General features: G+C 38.5%; 1 protein-coding gene across 1 annotated transcript in view; it reads right to left on the reverse strand.

Moving 5' to 3' along the window:
- The window catches only part of LOC139718190 (equilibrative nucleoside transporter 1-like), a 26,937-nt gene extending 7,038 nt beyond the window's left edge, over window positions 1-19,899 (reverse strand). The window contains exons 1-9 of the mRNA XM_071629669.1: window positions 19,850-19,899; window positions 14,301-14,456; window positions 11,711-11,792; window positions 10,396-10,583; window positions 9,620-9,714; window positions 8,719-8,769; window positions 7,411-7,545; window positions 4,157-4,285; window positions 279-382 (exon numbers count right to left, since the gene is read on the reverse strand). Coding sequence (XP_071485770.1) covers window positions 279-382; window positions 4,157-4,285; window positions 7,411-7,545; window positions 8,719-8,769; window positions 9,620-9,714; window positions 10,396-10,583; window positions 11,711-11,792; window positions 14,301-14,452 — 936 coding nt within the window. The 5' untranslated portion in view covers window positions 14,453-14,456; window positions 19,850-19,899. The remainder of the gene's footprint in view (window positions 1-278; window positions 383-4,156; window positions 4,286-7,410; window positions 7,546-8,718; window positions 8,770-9,619; window positions 9,715-10,395; window positions 10,584-11,710; window positions 11,793-14,300; window positions 14,457-19,849) is intronic.
- Window positions 19,900-21,463: the final 1,564 nt, after the last annotated feature.

The raw sequence follows: 21,463 nt of genomic DNA on the forward strand, positions 1-21,463 counted from the left end.
AAAATGTGAACAATAGTTACAATAAAAATGTTTCCAGACAAAACCGTCTGCAGTTAGTTTATTGAGAATGATACTGATATCTCCTTATATTTTAGGCTTTCTTGCAAAAACAAAAACAAAACAAAAAAATTATATGGTAAGATGTTTTGTGGTACAACAGACTTACACATATGCATTAAATGTGATATCTTGAACATTCTTCAAATCACTGCTCCCAAAGGTAAACAGGACCTTTAAACTTAGAGTAAAATGATGCATAGGAAATCACATGATCGCACCTTCTTGAATATGAACCAAAATGGCGGTTTGGGGGTTTTCTTCTCTTCGAAGCTGCTGCTCAAGGATCTTGACAGATTTCCGACATCATCAACCTCTGTAGTAACTAGAACATTAAAAAGAACAACAAAGAAAGAGGAATTTGATGGCACTTTGTTTCAAAAATACTCAGCTACACTTCACAGCATGAACAACAGCATGTGGGACAACATGATGTCTGCCATTCATGAAAATGATATGTCGTTGTCACAGTCGTTGAATTCAATTTGAACAATGGAATTCTAATTGCACATCCAGATGTATTGTTTGATACACGAGCACAAGTACAGGAATTACATGTCATTCAAAAATCATTTTCTGGACATCTAAAACAGAAATATCTATTAGAACTTGCGAGCTTCACAGTGAGGGATTTTTTATAGTACCTGTTGCAGTCAAACCTGCCTTCACAATATTTAGATTATTCATTGACTACTAGTTTCCAGACATCTGTGCTGATCAGGGGTGCATACCAATCTGAAAACAAAGGGCAGGAAGGATGAACTGAATGCTGAAGAAAATATATGGTATCGTAAATTACACCTATTAGTATACCTTGGCACATAATGCTTGCTTTATAGTACCAGGCTTTTCCCAAAACTTTCTTGCCCTGCTGACACCACCATGACCATACACTTTCCGCCACATAGGGTTAAGCAGTTTCAGTCTTCTATGCATTACTGGCTTAGTATTTGCTCATCAAACCTGCATAGATATTGGGGGGGGGGAGCAGGTGGGAGGGAGGGAGGGTGAAGGGGGATTTTAAGACATTGGAATTGAAATATCTTCATTTTGTAAACATTGACAAGTGTTACATGAGTGTCACAAGGCACGTTTGTCATGACCATTCTTTCCTCCTTTGACAACATTTGCTTTGTGTTCGCTAGTTGTGCATTCATGTTCATCCTTTGAACAGGTGCTGCAGGAATCATTTCAAGGCGTATTTATAACTTAATATTGTTAAGTGTCTGAATTAATCCTACACTAATGCAGCATTTCACAGCTGTGATGTCAAGGTACCATACCAACTCTGCTTGTCATTCATACAGTTGAAGCTGCTTTTTGAAAAATTCTTGAGGGAAACCTTCATCAAATCGATGCTTATCTCTTAAAGTTGGAGAACAGATTATGATCAAACATTTTGATGATCATAACATCTTCCGGCTGGTTGTTCCAACGCTTATACAGAGCAACTCAAGTACTTTGATTCATTTGGTAAATGTATCAAGACTGGAATCATGTTGGCTGATCAGTCTTGAGATTTGCTTGGATATCATATAAGTGATCACTTTATGGGAAAAAGAGATAACTGTCATGGTGTGGTACTGTTGCATTTTTTCATGTGAAACTTCCCCCTAATGATTTTATAGCCTCCTATATACCAAATTGTTGATAATATTCAGGAGACAAAACACAGCACGTTCACACTCCACAGGAAGATTGGCTGCAATTACCCTTTAAGTCTGTAATTCCGCATGGTCAAAATTGCAACAAAGAATTAGATGGGGAGAGGGTGAATTACAGCAAGGTGCGAGGAGGACCGCTGCTCGGAGAGAGAAAGAGTTGTGTATCTATCAAGCGGTCACCACTGGGATGACAGCCCAGAAAAAGCAAACAAGTTACCACATTGGTGATCACACCCACGATGTAGCATTCAGGTGATGAAAACTTGCTTTGAACAGACATTCTCCATTCTTTTTCCACAACAATTCTTTTGAATCAAAGAAAAGTCATTCCTCCGGTATGAAGGGGTGATATCACTATAATTGACTGGTAAGAAGTTTTGTGACTCAGTTTACACACTTCTCTAATATTAAAGATAACTTGTTGAATGATTCCTGTACAACTACTGGTCCTTGATAGACAAGGGTAGTAAAGAGCTGAAAGACATCAGAGAACAAAACTGGGATGTACAAGCCAAATTGCTTTGAGACCAGAGCATGAGAGAGTGTAGATATCCAATTCTTCTGAAGGGTTCCATACAGCAGTGCAGCTGATATACTGTCCGAAATTGATGAATTTGGAGCAAGGAGAAAGTGGTGGAGCAAAAGACTTCAAATTTGATGATTGGTTCAAAGTGAAACCCCTCACATCAACTTGGAGGAGTTGGAGGCAGAGGCTGGGGAGAAAAGTGCGCTTAGCAAACCACAGAATGAGGGTGTTTTAAATAGTGTAGCCATCACCATTACAAACTACTTCAGAATATTTCAGATAGGAGAATGTTGTTAGTGCGGGGCAAAACAGATCGTAAGAGATTTATTGCGCAAATGACCTAGGGCCAGAACTGCAAACACATTTACCACATGAGCTAATCCCTTGCTGTTTGACCCAGCGTTGACAGATTTGGTTCTTTTTCAAGTGCTGACCTAAAATCAGGGGAAGTAAAATGTTGCAGACAAAGTGAACAAGCAAGTAAAAACCTGCACAATAGACAGGTTTACTAACATAATCAAATTCTATGCATGCCTTTCTGACAACGGTTCTTCTTGACAAACTGAAAGCTTGCCCAAGGTAGGTTTGCCAGACACAGCAACAACATAGCAACAACCACTATATGCAAACTTGATTCCAAGTATTGAAAGGCATTTTATTAAGTGATCAAGTAGACTTTGCTCATGGACAGAAGAAATATAGCCCAACCCGTTTCAGAAACCTGCAACCTTATGATCTGTTGAATCATTGCAATATTTGCAATTGTTGTATGTGCATGCTGTGTTCACAGCTATTTTTTTATACCCATGCTGTAGCTAATTTGCAAAATTCAGGTCAACAAACGGAAATATTTATTGAACTTTTTCAGCCTATTTTGTACACTCTCAGTGAAGCCTTAGATCCAGTAAAAAGGGCGGTGGGGCAGCAGTGCCCCATGACATTATCTGGTGTGGAAGCTGGGACAATAACTGACGAGATGACAAAACAAGGCAAGTGCCAAAATGTGTCTCGCCCTTTCGCGTATAGAAGAAATTAATGCTTTTCTAAATCCCAGAAGTTCATTGACCCCACCTATGACCTTTGACCTTGAGGTGACCTTAACTCCCCAAGGGACATTTACCAGCCAAGTATGGTCACAAACGGACATATGGATCAAAAGTTATGAGCCATAATCGAAACGCGCCATAAAGACTTAAACACTGGGCCCTAAAAGTTCGTTGACCCTTGTCTGTGACCTTTGACCTTGTGTTCAACTTCATCCCAAAGCGACATCTACCATCCAAGTTTGGTCCCAAACGGGCATATGGATCAAAAGTTATGAGCCATAATGGAAACGTGCCGTAAAAACTCAACATTGGGCCCTAAAAGTTTGTTGACTCCTGTCTGTGACCTTTGACCTTGTGGTGACCTTTAACTCCCCAAAGGACGTCTACCATCCAATTTTGATCACAAACAGACATATATATCTAAAGTTATGAGCCATAATCGAAACGCGCTGTAAGCACTTAACATTGGGCCATAAAGTTCATTGACCCCTGCCTCTGACCTTTGCCCTTGAGGTGACCTCCATGTTTGGTAAAATGTGTAACTTTGTATAACCACTCTTCCCTCCAAGTTTGATTGAAATTAAGTCCTCAGTAGAGAGTTATTCAAGTTTTTGTAGCGTTACGGACGGACAGCGGACGGACAGACGCCGCAGACGATCCCTTAGTCTCCCCGCACCTCCGGTGGGCTCGACAAAAAGGAGATAAAAAAGACAAAGACAAAGACAAAGAAGATAAAGACAACAAAAATGAAGAAGATGATGAAGAAGACACAGACAAAGATGGAGAAAAAAAAAAGACAGAGAAGAAGATGAAGGAGAAAAAAAAAACAATTGTCATATCTCAATGTGGTATTTCATGATTACCTTGCTTGTTGAGATAATACTCTGCAAACTGGTTTCTTGGTAGCACGAGGTAGGCAGCAAAAGTGAAAAATATGCAGAGAACGGCAAGCAGGAAGTACACAAATCCTATAAGTGAGACGTCTTCAATAGCTGGTGACAATGAAGAAAAGAAATGCAAGTAGCCATAAAGCCTGGTAAGTATACTTTGCCCTGTAAACCTGATAGTGGTGGTGGGGGTCGAAACAGCTATAAATCATTCAGAAAGCCACTCATCCTGACACCAATATGCTACAGTTCTACAACCATACATTTGTTTCGGGATGTTCAATAACATATTCACACACTCACAAACAGGAACCAATACTATCTAATAGTATGCAGTGTTTCTTTGAATCTCTGCAGTGCTACACTGACAAAATGTTTAAAGAGTGATCAAAGCAGTTTGGGAACCCTCATACAATGTAAATACAAACACAGAAGCAAAATGCTTATCATAACATAAATTCATATGTCACCAACATGATAGCGGAACCTGTTTTAGGGGGTTTTCCCTTCACAGTGTGGCATTCATCTGGGGCATATTTGTCTTCATTTGGAACAAGAAAGACATTATGTGTCACTGTAATCCAGTGCAATGATTTGGATACATTGTAGTTCTGAGGAAATTATTAGTACTAAACAATATGACAAACATTCCCTTAAGTTAGCAGCATTCATCAGTCCAACAATTTTGTGAGCATGGGGTCTCATTCAGAAACGGTTTCAATCTACTTTCAAATGACGAACAAAGTTAGGCAACTAGCAATGCAACGACAGAATTTTCACTGGGGAATCATCAACATTCTCCAGATTATTAACTGCAGTCTTTTGGTGTAAAACTACCTTAGCTCTCATACAGAACAGAATATCCACAGAATATTTGAATTTGCTTCTAAATGCATCATTTCAGGCAGAAGTGTGACACAAGTTATTTCAAACCATCTTTTGATAGAAATTGAGGGGAAATTATGAGAAGAAGACTCCTGTACAGTTTTCACAAGAAAGACAGATTACTGAAATGTCCCAATCATGCATAATGTGTTATTACGTAAATGTAACAATGAAAGAGAAGTATTTTCTTGCTGCAAACACAAGAAATTTTGCATTCGCAATAGAGTACACAGTTGGCAATTTACAAGGATGGTTTATCAAGACAGTGGCATGTATCTAGGATACAGAGCATGATGAGATATTTCTTTAAACAAATATTGCATTCCATACCCATATAGTATACACTGTGACTTCTGGAATCTTGGTTGTATACATCCTTAGAGTTTATTAAAAGCAATGTGAAGAAAATTTGTCATACCTGTGATACTCACAGAGATAAGCAATGCCGGAGACAACTACATAAAATTAGTCCTAAGTCTCTCTATTGCATATACCTGGTTCATGTATTTTACTGCAAACACAAGCTTTACTTCCCTACAAGAGTTTTGGCATGGAAAAATTCTACATCCCAAGGCATTGAGAATGGTAAGATTCTGACAACGGCTTTCAACAATCGTCAGAGTTGAATAAAATGGTGCTAACATACCAGATGAATTAATCGGTTAATAAATGCGCTTTATGAGAGAGCATAATCCTCTGCAGATCTTTCATAAAATTTTTGTTCAAAGTCCAGTAATATTTGCCCGCATATTGTAAGACAGGACTTAGTTTCTTTCCTTGACATTTCCTCTTCCTTTTATTTCATACAATTTACATGGTATCACTATTTTGAGCTTGTAGCTTCTGGTTTCAGAGGTAGCATTCTACACAACACAAACTTGATGTTTAGATACTGTCAAGATACCCGTTTCCGTGAAATGTTGCCTTTGTATAGAAAGAAACATATATATGATGTAGTAACGCATCCTTATTACTAGAAATGTCGCTATGGCGACTGGTATGCCTCGGGCATAATGCATGATTTTCCCAATAGGTCTAGATAGTACATGTGGACAATGTGTGATTACATTTTCACAAAACTGGCAAAATATTGAAATAACCAGTTTGTCACAAATGTGTTGAATGTTCACCTTCCTTGACCTTGGTTTAATTGGATGAATAGGAGAGCATGTATTTGGGGATTTAAGGACTTTAACTTGACTTTGACCCATTCATATATTTATGCATTGAGTAATTTTCATGGTACCGGTATGGAGAAAAAGTGCAATTTCTGTACTGAATAGTAAATTGTTACCATGTTCATCTGGCCTTTGACCCTAAAATTCATAAGATACTAGTAATCACTTTCAGGTAGAACATGCATAAATATGCAGTAAGTTTCACGATAAATTGAGCCACTTCTGAGATATGGAGGAAAAGTTAGTTCAGCACTTTCACTTGATCTTTGACCTTTGAGGCAAAAAAAAAAGAAAAAGAAAAAGAAAAAGAAAACTCTCCAGAGAATTTCTATTAGGTTACACATGCAATCACCAAGTGTAAAAAAAAAATAATAATAATCCTGCTGGCATTGCATGAACATGAGGGAAATGGTAAAATTTTGAAGGGTCGCACTTGACCTTTGACCCCTGACCTTTGACCCCATGAACCCTACATTCTCTAGATAATCACTGCCAGTCAGTACATGTATACTATGTTCCATGAAGATACCTTGAACAATTTTCCAATTTACAGAGAAAGAAAAAGAAGTTTTAATACTTTTACTCGACCTTTTGACCTTTGACCTTTGACCTCACGACCCAAACTTTCATCAGAGAATCTAAATTGGGTAATACATGTATACACTAAGTTTCAAGAAAATATCTTCTGGCATTGCATAAATATGGTGGAAATAGTGAAATGTTATGTATTTGACCTTGACCTTTTGACCTTTGACCTTGAGCACGAGCACCCAAAAGTTGATAGGCACAACTTCACCCCCTAATACACATACATGCCAAGTTTCATTAGGATACCTCAACAGGTTTTGATAGTTACCTTGTCCACAAAATTCATTACGGACGGACGGAAAGACGGACGGACGGACGGAAGGACGGACGGACGGACGGACGGACGGACGGACGGAAGGACGGACGGACGGACGGACGGACAACCCGAAAACATAATGCCTCCGGCACCACTTCGTGGCGGAGGCATAAAAAAAAAAAAAATCACATCATCTTTCCTTTTTTGTTTTGGTCCCATGCCAGTGGAGATTCTGTTTTTGATAGGCAGAGTGTGTTCCACTGAAATGACAACAAAGATGGATTGGGTGTATTTTGAGGCTATTTCTCCTCTGACTTACTTACTTGCTATACAGATGATTGAGACCAATGCTGGCAGTATTCCGCCGAGGCCCTGGCCAGCCATGAGAGACTGTGTGTACTTCTTTGGCAGGAGCCCTCCTAGACCAAACACGCTGCCTTGGAAGATCCCACTGAAACCTGAGCCAATACAATGCATCCAGACAAAAGCAGAGATATCATTCTTGCTGCACTTAAAGGGGATGGCTAGTAACTGATCAGTGGGAATCAGTGGGAATGCTGAGGGACCATTGTTCCAATCCTTGTGGGATTCATTTAAGAGTACATTATATATCTATTCTTGTGTGAAAATTATTTGCTTCAGAATGGTCTCATATTCAAGTAGTGTGCAGTTTAATGTTTCCAGGTAAGCGTCCCTGGTCAGTGACGGGGCATTAATCTGCACATTACTTGAATATGAGACCGTTCTGAAGCAAATAATTTTCACACAATAGTAGATATATAATGTACTCTTAAATGAATCCCACAAGGATTGGAACAATCATCCCTCAGCATTCCCACTGATTCCCACTGATCGGTTACTAGCCATCCCCTTTAAAACTTCCATCCATTTTCTTCTTGCTTCAATGTCCTCTGCAGGTGGCCCAAAATGGCATACACAGTTTTATACTTGACATGAGCTTTGTAATAAATTCACACTGTCATGATATTGCACTTCTCGGTGGGAAATTACAGTGCATCAGCAAATAACATTGATAAGAAGAAAGAAGAGTGAAATGTAGATAAAATCAAGACAGTCACCATTGTGCAGACTCTACATAAAATCTACCAGGTGATAAAATGAAAAGAGCATTTCTGATACAATCCATGGAATGGCTATTAGTTAAAGATAACCCATTCACTGATTTGTATTTTGCATTCTCTACTAGCACCCATGATTGATGTAATTGCTCATGTTTTTATATGTATGCATCTACCTGATGGAAATTCCACAACTGTAAAAGTCAATTGATTGGAAGTGAACTGAAAGAAACTAAAGCACTGTAAAGGTGGAAATTTTTGCGCAACGAGAAGTTAGCACAAAAACAAACACATGCTAATATTTTTGCATGCCATATGTTCCAGTAATAATGTCCTGATCCCCTGGAATTAAAGCATGTGAAATTCATCTTACCCAGCCGTGCAGGAAAAGTTACTCATGTGCCGAATCCACTTTTACAGTAAATTGAACTGGCCGAGTAAAATGTGTGTAGAGCACAAATGATATAAAAATATGACAAGGTCACAGATGTATAGGCAAATTGCAATGAGTAAGATAAGAGTAAAAAAAAAAATCAATGCCTTTTTACTTACAATTAATGACGACTACACTGACCAAGGTGACGATGAAGAACTGTGTTTGCCCTGGAAAAGGAAGCCAGACATACAACATCAGTATGTTTGATTACAATACATAAATGGCCACACACAAGGACACTTTCAAATCCAGCACAACATAATTAAGACAGATTAAAGAATAAAGCTAATGGCCAGTGTATATTCAGGTCATAAATTCATTCATTTTTTGCAACATGTACTCAGCGCACGAGTCAAGCTGCCTACTAATCACTGCTCGATCAAACGTTTTCACATATTGAAGGGTCATGCCTAACATTTCTGCACAAGGATGGCAGCAATGCTCAAACTTTGTGAGAGCAACACTGTGTAGAACATACGTCCAGTTCTTGAACTGCCCTTTAAAATAAATGAAACCTGAGTCATGGCGAGGTAGAATTCAACCCATTAAGGACGTCACATGCATTTTACAGCCAAGCATGAACAGCTGGTACACCTTAAATTTTTTTTTTTAATTGTTTAAAATGCACAGCTCAACGCTAACGACATTGTGATGATGAATTGCATTGTAAAAAGTACTAACATTGCCAAGCAACACAGTACCAGTATGTCTCCTGCCCTTTACAGTATGCTGCATATCCCAAACATATTCACAGCGGTGTATAATTTGAATAATGGTTAATATTATGTGGCAAGAACATGGACAAATTATAAGACCTACGGGTGATGGTTTTTTGTTTCAGAAAATGACTTTTTCAATTGGGGAAAAAGGTCAATTTCATTGCGAAGAAGTTTCTGAATGGAAATTCTATTGTTTATTAGCAATATGATACAAAGGATCAAATTTCCATAAAACACTGGGCAAGTGACAGGTAAGGCAAAAGTTATCACTTATAGTATACAAGCTTTCTGTACTTACAGTTTTCTGTATCTATTCTTGTGAGCACTGTTGTAAATGTAAATATGACCAGCATCCCCGTTAAAGATGTTATCATTCGGACTTTTAGGGTCACTCTGTAAGGAAGGCAAAATGATTAAAAACAATACAATCCTAAGTGCTGTGCAGTACAATCTGGATCAGTGATGACAAACTGCTTTAAGGCAATAACTGCACAACAAAAGACACTACAAAAGATCAATTCAAACCACGCTGGATTACATGTACATACATTTAAATACATCATCCACAAATGCTTCAGATATCTTAATTCAGTCAGTTTGAAAACTTTTCTTTGCAATGATTTTGAAAAACTCTAATTCAGTGCAATGTTAGATATCAGTTGTGTAATTTAAGTTTCAGAAGGAAATATTTGTCTAAATCTGCAGCTGAGATACTTATTCATGCTTTGATTTCTTCCCGGTTGGATTTTTCGAATTCGTTGTTGTGTAATCTTTAAAAAAAAAAAAAAATCACATCCACAGAAACGTTCAAATCCCACCTTTAGTTTAAATGTATCTATTCCTCTCACACTGAGGACTATAACTGTTGTCTATAATGTTCGGAACAATTCTTTATCTGGTATGTGTTTGTTTGTTGTTTGCCATTTTCTACTCTGTTGTCATGTTTGAACATGTATATATACAGTATATATCTATCTTTTCATTTTTGAAGTGCCATGAGCACAGAAAGGTGGACCTGTGCACTATACAAGAAGCCACTATTATTATTTTTATTAAATAGGAAGGATGACTCACCTATGTTTGATACCCATATTCACCAATACAATGAGAACATTTGGGATTTGTGCAGCAACTGAGAAGTATGCCTCGTACATGGCCACAAGGTCATTTTCGGTTGCAGGCTTCAGGGTAGGGCCAGCCGTTACGCCAGTGTCGGGGTTTGTCGCATTTTCTTCAGGTGGTGCAAACTTGAAGTCAAAGTACTGAAAGGCAATCAATTTGTAGATACAGGAGATATAGGGTGGTCTGCAAGGGTTTCAGTGTGCCACAGTGGCACCTTAAAATGTTCATAAAATGCAACATTAAATAATAAAAAAACCACAACAGATATTCCAAGGATGTTTAAGAGATGGAGTGACAGCTATTTTATTCCCTTTGAGCCCATGTTCGATGCTGCCACTCGTAAGTTACATGTACGTAGCTAGCCCGCGCTCGTAATTCGATTTTGGGTCGGGTTGACCCGGTTTGAAAATTGATTTTAAAACGATGATTTTCTCTCTTTTATCGAATGGTATAGACAAAGAGCAACAGGTGAGGTATGTTACTGTTATAACTTGTACTTGAAGTCATATTGGACCTGTTTTATGCAGTTTTGATTTTCGTGGGTTTGCAAATGTGGGCTAATACCTTTAATGTGAGCGTTTCAATCTTCACATTGCCCAGAAAGATGCGGTATTGAAACCCTATCATCAAAGGCGCAAATGCACCTGTGGAATTTTTTGGTGCATCCATACAGACAGCTGTTTAAATAACACAGTAAACAGCTAGTTTGAACCTCCTGGGTTAAATATATTTTTATACTCTGCATAATGTATGTACTTTGAATGAATTTTGCCAGATTATTTCCCTTTTCTATCTACAATGTATATTTGATCTTCATGAATCAACTGTTGCCTGCAAAATCATATTGCTGCTGCTACATATCATAGTGCAACTAGAGAAAACTGATGGCCGTTTGCATAATCATAGCCAGTTGGATCTGCATATCTTGAACCTCCATCGGATTCTAAACACCACACCAAAGATTTGACATGCAGAAAGTATGAGTCACATTACGGTTACATCCACAAGCTTTCCTACATATCCTTGCATTCCTCAGTGGTTGTACATTTCAAACTAAGAGCAGAGAGAGCACAAGAGAACATCTACAATCTTGTAGATCTTCAGAGCTTCCATAACCCTTGAGCGGACCCCAGATAACAGACTTCAAACTTCATGCATGAACAATCACACACATAGAAAATGAGGATTTTTTTAATACACATGTAGCAACATGGTATATGAATACAACAAATGATGTACCGGTACTATGAACTGCCTTGACACTTACGTTCTTAGCAGTGATGAACATATTCCACGGAAGGACAGAACACATTCCAAAGGTGTAGAATACTGCATACACAAAGAAATACCTACAAGGAGAAGCATGTATTGATAATGAATGAAGCTTAGCAACAATCACCCTCTGAACAGATTTCTAAGACAATAATCACACATCACCGCCTGCATGTCATACTGACATATTACGTGTATTATGGTAAAATTGAGAATACTAGCTTTAGCATACTATATCACATATGGATATCCAGGTATTTGTACACAAGATGACCTGCAGAAATTTACAGCTCACTGACATGTTACACATGTACATTATATTGTATAATCTGATTCTTTACAAAGAGGTAAAAACTATAATGATTTCTTTCCTAATTCTGTTGTGCAGCCATTGTAATACCTCAGTGGCTGAGTAATTTTTGTGCTACGGCCAAAATTGTTGATACTTTTAACTCATGTGATGCACACTTTGAGACATGTGTCGTAGAAAAAGGCAACGTGAGGGAGTCCATGTTTCAGAAAAGTTGCCATGTTTTTAAGTTCCTTTCTAACTTGAATTCTCAGTAATAATAATTTTCCCACAAAACTAATACTGTGTATACCACAGTGAATGTACATGCAAATTGCACAATTGAATTTGCTCTTTAATCAGGGATTCACTTTCAATGACTCATAAATATCACTGCCTAAACAACACTTGTGTTTAACTGGTCAAGGTTTTATCATTTGAAATATACATGTAGTCATGGCTGCTCAAAACAAATACCTACGTACAGCAAGAAGTTGGGTATAACTGTCAGAATATTTCAAAATCTGATTAACCCATTGAGGACGAACTGATTTTATTACAACACACATTTCCCATAGACACTTGCCCAAGTATACAAGGGACTCGTCCTCAACGGGTTAATTACCTGTAAAGGAAACATGTATCTATCGCATACTGACATACCTGGGAATTTTCACTGTCAGCTGAAGTGACCCTACTTATGTGTGGATTTCATATCACGTCAACAGACACAAGAAAAAACTAGAAATATCACTGAAGGTGATTAATACCCTCGCCCCGTGACGACAGTCTTACCCAAGGAATGATCTTTCCTTGATCTTCTGCCATTTAAATGCCATTACCATGGCAACGCAGCTTCCGACACGTCCGAAAAATATGTCTTGCACATCTTCCCACCACGACTATTGTGTGTGCCACATTTCATAAGCTTTTGTCAAAAACTGAGAAAGTAGGTCAATCCACAAGATCTTTCCTTGATCTTCCACCATTAATATGCCGTTACCATGGCAACGCAGCTTCCGACACGTCCAAAAAATATGTCTTGCACATCTTCCCACCAAGACCAATGTGTGTGCCACATTTCATGAGCTTCAGTCGAATACAGAGGAAGTAGTTCAATCCGCAAGATCTTTCCTTGATCTTCTGCCATTTATATGCCGTTACCATGGCAACGCAGCTTCCGACACGTCCAAAAAATATGTCTTCCACATCTTCCCACCAAGATCAAGGTGTGTGCCACATTTCATAAGCTTTGGTCAAAAAACTGAGGAAGTAGTTAGATCCGCAAGATCTTTCCTTGATCTTCTGCCATTAATATGCCGTTACCATGGCAACGTACTTTCGGGTACTGTCAAAAAATGCGTCTTGCACATCTACAACCAAAGGCACACATCTGTACCAAGTTTCATGGAAATTGGGCAAAAACTGAGGAAGTAGTTTGCAACACAAAATTTCCCATCATTTTGGCTCATAATATGTGAGCTGTTACCATGGCAACATACTTTTTGTCACTGTCAAGAAATGTGTCATGCTGACCTATATCCTAAGACAAACATTCAATATGAATTCCATGAGAATTGGAAGAACACTGATGAAGCAGTTTTGCCATGAAGCATTTTGCCCTATATTTTACCAACAACATGCCGTTACCATGGCAACACACTTTTTGCCACTGCGGAAATATGTGTCTTGCACATTAACATATTCAGATGAACATCTGTACCTAATTTCATAAAAATTGATCAAAAACTGTGGGAGGAGTTCGCGACGCAAGATTTGTACCCATTTTTGCCCATAATATGCCGTTACCATGGCAACATACTTTTGGGTACTGTCAAAAAATACGTCTTGCACATCTACAACCCAAGGCACACATCTGTGCCAAGTTTTATGGGAATCGGTTGAAAACTGAGGAAGTAGTTCGCGACGCAAGATTTGCAACGGACCAACCGCCCGACCGCCCGACCGACCGCCCGACCGCCCGACCGTCCGCTGATTCCTATATACCCCCTTCAAACTTCGTTTGGCGGGGGTATAAAGAATATGTTTTTAAAAAATTGGTATTTCAGCACTCTGCATTTCATGGAATACAGTCCCTGAGAGGATTATTTAACTCAACTTACTCTAGAACTTAAATTCAAAGGTGAAATTCGCATACAAGCACATTCACAGGAAGTGCACGTATTGAAATCCATCCGATCAAAAGTTTAAAAGGTACGAGTGTCAAATTAGCTGGTACGTCATTTGGTCTCTAGACTATTGTACAGAAAACACATTGCTTATAGCCAATACTCACCTATCTACTGGAGCATCGGGTGGGGAGGAGTCGTAGACTGCATCTCTCGTTCTCCCTGATTTGATGGAGACCGCTGGGTTACCATGGACATGACCATTACTACTGCTGCTGAAGTTGTCCACATCTTCGAGCAGACTGTCTGTTTCAGCCATGGCTCTGCCAATGTACAAATTGAAAGAAGGGGGTTTCATTCACGCTCAATATCATACAGCAACATGTCATGTGTGAAGTATAATGGGTAATGCAGTAGATGAAGTTTTCATTTTTAATTGCATAAACCACAGAAATGTGTTTTCACTGTCTTTGGAGTGAATACAAGTATGTGGCCCTTCATATAGATGCTCTGACAGTCACAGGCATTAGAAATCAGAAATTCTGCAAAATAATGTAATTGAGTAAGGTGTAAATAAGCTGGCTAAAAAGAATAAAACTTCTTCTTTGTTCAAAGATAAAAAAGTTTGATATTGTCTATGTAACACTTATTGATTACCTTCCATGTTGAAATTTACAAATTTGACAAAGTATAAAAGTTTTCAGTGTTTTGAAGAAGCATGTTAATGTTTTTGCTCTGAGTTGACCGCTTGCATTTGAGTGTCTCCTGTACACTTCTCTGTATCTTCACTTCCACGCTCATTATCTCACTGCTGTCCATATCAAGTGTGGTCATTTTTGTTTTTTCCTCTAGTTAAGTTTCAAGAAATAAAGTGGGGCATTCATTTGAAAGGTTAGAGACAGGGGAATCCAACAAATAATGATCAGCACAATCAGAAGATCAATGTTTAACCAATTTATCAGACTTAGATTTCTCAGTGATTGGTCAAACATGCTTGTACAGTGTACATTAGTTTCAATTTGGTCTTATTTGAAAAAAAAAATAGTTGACATATTTCTGACAGAGCATACACAGAAAGAGAGAGACAGAGAAAAGGGATAAGTACCAAGATAGCACTCAAGAATTATACAAAGGATTGATGACACTTTACCCTGTGACAAAGCACTGCATTAATCTATGCAATCACATGAGACAGAGCCACATCCATGTCACATGACCTACAGCCTAAAACAATGTTGGAGCTACATTATTGTATCCACTGTACACTTGCGAAGATTGGGACCTTAGATACACGGATTGTACGTTGTCGCTCTTTAGTCCCTAATTCTGTCACAATCTCCAAGTGAAGAACTAACACGGGAAGTCAAGGTAGTTGTGATTCTCCGGTTTGCTAAGCGGCCTTGTCCCACAGGATGTTATCATACAGATAAAACAAGAGGTTGTCGGGGATCATGTGACAATAAAGCCATCACATGCTATTAAACTAGAGTTCAGAGACACATACACTGGAAACACTGTAATTCACTTTACAATTTGTACAAGAACTGCCAAAAGCAAAGCACTGTATTGTTGGAAAGTTTTAGGTTTTACAAATGTATGAGACATTCTGAGGTTTGTTTATTAATTACATGTACTGTACATGTATAGTGTCAATAAAACAGGCATTCACTGGAATAGTTCGGAACTGCAATGTACACTAAGAACTCACTTTCATATGATTTCAAGCTTTTTGACTACCTTGGTATGGGTGATTTCAAGTTCGGTGCTAGTGATAGTACTAGTGCTATCTCAGCACTAGCACCAGCAATATTTGAACTTGAAATCAGTCAGTGTTGGGAGGTTAACCTCAAAATCATGACATATTTCCGGTTGCTGGTGCTGGGCTTGGTGTTGAATGTCGTCTGCTGAACCAAGCTCCGCCATTTGTGTTAGCGATTTACATGCTTTTTCTTCATTGACTAACACTAGCCCCTAGGGATTATCATTTTTGTCTTTTCAAGTTCAGTGCTGGTGCAGGCATTGCCGTGCAAGACGGGACCCATAGTTTGTATGTCCATAAGTAGATACACATTCTACGTGCAAGGTCTATGCTAATGCAGTGGTCTCCCATGTAAATGTCCACGAACACTGTAGACATGGCTCTATAAATCAGAGCCTGTCAGCAAAATTAATATCTGTGTTTTAAACAAGGAATGAAATTTGTGGCATTTTAATCAGTCTTCCTCAAATGTGTCTAAAACTAAACAGTAATCATACGCCATCCCTTTTTTCAGCGCACAATTCCCGCGGTCCTCGCAGTGCTGTGATTCAAACACCTAGTGCTGGTGATCGATAATTTTGATTGGTATCGCTTCGTTAATCTGACTGTCAGTGCTGGAGCTCGATTTAAGGTAGTTACTTGGGAGCTACAAGGTGTAGCACTTGCACTAGCACCGAACTTGAAATGCCCAAATGTTAGTCAGTTTTAGTGATGGCCAGGAATATGAATACTGATTGTTTAAAAATTCATATTCGTGTAGAAGAATACACAAAAGGGTGCCATATACAAATGTATTCCAAGAAATTTAAACACTGTGAAAGCCTTTCTTATTAAATTCTTGTCATACAGTTACATCAGCTAATAGTCAGAGCTGACAATGTCATCACCTCACAATTTTATAAAATTTGATCATATACAATGTACAACAACAACAAAAAGACAAAAATTCAATGTTTCTGTTAGTGTTACAAATCAAAGCATATAACATGATGTTATTCCAAGACAAATAACTTTATAGAATAATGATCACTTAGATTAATCAGGATTTGAGACTGTGGCATGCTTGTGTTGAATGAAAAACTGTGCAATGTTTGCATCATGCATGGTAGGAATGTTACAATCTGAAAATTGCAGAATTTCATGTAGAAACTACTGTACATGGCAAATAGTGAGGGGATGACATCATCACTTCGCAAAATTTGCACATATTCACATTGACTGTTCAAGAACTGTTCCCTGAAAAACTAGCAAAACTTTAAAACATCATAACTTCCACATTTTTTAATCTGATTTTGATTAAATTTTCATTGTTGTGCTAAGAACATTTTACTTACAACTCCTTTTCAGACTAACTTTCAGCTGGCACGCTGGAATGCCTCTTTATGGACTGGCTCCTAAACATACGATCTTCAAAGATACAATTCCCTAAATGACAAAGTTGTGTCCATTCCTTCTCATGCACTACACACAGAGCCGACTGACAATTCAGCCTTCATTAAAGCAGAGTGTATTGTCAAGGTGAAGTGGGCTCTTTGCAAGAATTAAGTGAAGCAGATTTGTTCAGTACAAGTAGAAACTATAGTACAACAGTTAAACAGTTTCTTTATACACGCTGAAAAGCCTTTATTTAACTCTTTATGTGCCATGGTGAAAACCCCCCTGTGTGCCACGTTATTCTGAGACACGAAGGTAGTCATGCTTTGAGAAAGAATTCTGTTTTTCCAATTTGTATAACTTCTACAAATTTCTGTTAAGCTGGACATTATAGTGAGCAAAGTTAAAGAGGAATGTCAAACTTTGCTTTATATACAATGTATAACAATTCTATTTTCAATTTTTCTTTTGAATAACCAGTTGCTACATTACTGTAAAGGCATGACTTTTGCACATAGAATAGTAACAGAAACTTAGAATGTACACGCAAATCTAGTTGGGAACACCGCTTGATAGTAAATCACCACATAGAATGCAAGCCGTATGTGAGAGGAACAAAAGCGCGAGAAACGCTTTGATTGTACTGCGGGATCAGCAAATTTATTGATCGGTTTTGGCGGCTTTGTTTGTTGAGCAGAATATATGCGAAGTTGGCAGGCTGTCGACTGAGCGGGGCGTGCGAACGTGGCACATAAAGAGTTACTAATAGAGTAATGGGGGAACTCTGTCTTGAGATCACGTTTTATTGCTCCCTAAGGCAATATGTAGGATCTACCTGCACAAGCTATCCTCAACGCTAATCAACCCTTGACGCTATATTCAGAGTGATGGATACTGTGGAGTACCGAAGTAGAAGTAGAAGTATGACCTTTAAACAAGGAAATCATAAACTGAGTCAATCTTGTTCATGAGATCTGGCAAACAAACAGTGCAGTGAAGTGCAGTTCTTTGTTTCTGCCCCAAATACCATCAAATGTTTGCCATGACAATATTGATAAACATAACTAAACTTTCACTTTCATTTTCACGGTTTATCCAAGTACCCTTTTGTCAATCATTCTGCTGTCTATCTGTGCTTCATTCTTTTTGTTCTTTTACAGCTGTCATGTACAGTCTGGAGGTTCAACATACAATGTATCACCATCATCAGATGCTTGTAAACTACAAGCTCCATCTTGTCTAAAAAGCAATTTATGAACTGCATATATTCCACACTATTAACTTACAGGCCCATGTGCATGGCATGGCAACTAACATCTCAAAATACGGTTCCAAAATCTACGCCAAAGTCGTAAAACAGTATAGGGCCAACATGATTACTAAAATCAAAACACTCTCAAAATTATTTTAATGGACACTTCACACAATTGCAATAGAACTATTCAAACACGACAAAAAATATAATTAGTCAAAGTCAACAATGTCAATAGAACAATGCACAAATGTCATATTGGTGTACATTTGTACAAAATACTGTAACAATTAAAGCTCTACAGACTACTGATAGGCTAACGTTAGACATGTACAGTACCATATACCAATGTCCAATGAAACGGGCAATGAAATGGTATACTGCAATCATGCACTAATCGATGGCATGTTGCCATGTAATTAAAATAAAGTCTAACGTTAACGTTACAGCACTTTTGTTAGGTTCTATGACTATGTGCGATTAAAACTCAAAAACTCTTTCCAAACTCTCTTTTTTTTGGGGGGGGGGAGGGGGGAGGCCCTCTCTCCAAATATGAAACTGTTAAAGCGAAATGAAATTAAATGAAGAGTTGCATAAATACAGTGGTATGTTGAAGAGAGTATCATTTTAGAAACTCCCATAAAGTATTGAAAGTGGAAGGTAACATTTAGTACATTTTTATTGACCGTTAGATTTTGAATTGAATTCTTTTCGGGGCTCACCGTAAATTCCAGAACATTACTAGGCTACATTTGCAGACCTACGCACTGCATGTGTGTCCATCATGTATATTTTGTGAAGAAAGTTCATCAAAACTTACAAACATTTCTATATACATTCTTGCCACACACTCTAGGCAATATGTTATTACATCAGCTCTTATACTTTTCAAAGATTTGTGTTTATAGATAAAAAATACAGAAGACTGCAACAAAAAGGCTTAAGAGTGGCTGACACACAGAACTACTGAGTAGTTGAGTTTTGTGCATTATTCAAATTGTAGATAACTGTTGACTTCCAAATTTCTCAGTAGTGGCCTAAACAAGTCCCCTGAGGTTCATATAATGTTTTGCTGCATTTTGGGAGGTCTGTAAAAGGTATCCCCTACCTTTAAAGTTCTTGCCTGTTGTTGATGTCGGATGTCGTTTACTAATACTAGTATCTTTTCTTGAACAGTTCTACTACCAACTGGCCACTACAAAGTAAGAGTAGTATAATATGGAAAGTAGGCCTAAGACGAAGTACTGCATGCATGAATCACTGCTGGTTATCACTGTCACAAGTTTACCCAGCTGATCACGTAAACACAACCTTCTTGGTACAATACATACGCTGTGGATGCAAGACCGTCACTCCGTCAGTCAACCTCGGTAGCAAGGCCGGCGAGCCCGTTTTGGAGCCGATGGTGAGAATTAGTTGCTAAAATGCCGCTAGACGAATCCACATCTTCCCATGACAATCATGCACTGTGTCTTCTAGTTTTGTAGTCTACAAAGATATTTCTTGTGGGGTTTTCACGTCCCGTGTCGAATCTTAGTCGTCTGTAAAATACGCGGTAGGCTTCCTACATCATGTGTGTGATCTTTGCTGGTATGATATTCGTGCGCCGTTTGCGTTAGGCATAGAGATGTATACTAAGAACACTAGAGGGCGGACTCCGTAAAATCCCAGAGCGGGTTGATAGATATCTATCAACCCGCTCTGCTCAGTAATCCTGGGGTGGGGGAAATGATTTCACATATTCCTTGATTTCGATTACATACTACTAGTAGGCCTATTTGGTTTGGGAGGAAAAATTATGATTCAAGAGAAATGTATAAGTTTGAATTGTTACGATCATCTAGTGATGTCATTCATGAAGGTTGTATTACTGTGAGGGTTGTTTTTTCCGAAAATTGAGTCGAGCAGTAAATTTAGTAAAACAATGAGTGTTTTTCTTTCTCGATGATTGAGTCAAGCAATGATTCAGAAGTGTTTTTGTATGTTCCGTATCGATGATCTTGTCTTGTTTTATACTTAACGAACTTAAGTATAATCATTAGTTTTCATGTATCAATATATTGAAAGTGTATTTTTTCGTGTATTGTGAATGTATATCTAGAGGTACAAATAGAATACCAAATAAAGCTAATTATTTGTTTGTTGGAAGTGAAATAAATCATCTTGAACTTGAACTAGATAGAGACCTTGAAGTGTGAGCGCGGTAAGGTTAATTGTTAATTTTTTGCGCTGAAGGCCTTTTGTTTTTTTGCTTGTTAGCTCACAAAATCCGCAAGTGCTCCCCCCCCCCCCCCCCCCCGCCACTTTTGAAAACGCTCCGCCGGCCCTGGAAAACAACTGTGACATCACAAAGCTGATCTGCTGACGTCGTGCGCCACTTCGCACACCGTCACTCTGCATAATTATGCATGTTTGTATCTGCAAGATGTGACCATTTCTAATATAAAAAGCAATTTATTGTATTGTGACATCACAAAGCAATTCTGACATTGCGCGATTCGGATGCTTCGTATACTAGTACCACTACTATAATTCTGTGATGTAACAATTACAACAAAGCAATTAGTGACACCATAGATTGCGCACTTTGGTCTCTTTGTGAAAAGGCACAAAAATAGCTCTGACATCGTGCCCTGCTCCATAAGGCCCCGTAGTCACACTAGAGCGGATCGAGACAACGAATGTCCAACGAATCCGAAAATTTGGAGATCCGCACAAATTCGTTGCTTGTCGTTCGTAACCCGTATGACATTGTATTCGTTGGCTGTTCGTAAAGGCTCGCAGATTGTCGGAGCAAAATTTGATTTTGGGCATAGTCCATAACTTGAGCTGATGACGAAGCGTTAGACATACGCTTTGTGTTCGTTGAACTTTCGCTGTTCGATCGTTTTTCTCTGCTGTTTGTCCATTTTTTATTTATCCGCCCTTCGCCCAAATTCGCCCAG

Source organism: Diadema antillarum, unplaced genomic scaffold, assembly GCF_040938485.1.
Source record: "Diadema antillarum isolate AM-2024a unplaced genomic scaffold, OU_Dant_1.0 scf00000091, whole genome shotgun sequence".
Taxonomy (NCBI): Eukaryota; Metazoa; Echinodermata; class Echinoidea; order Diadematoida; family Diadematidae; genus Diadema; species Diadema antillarum.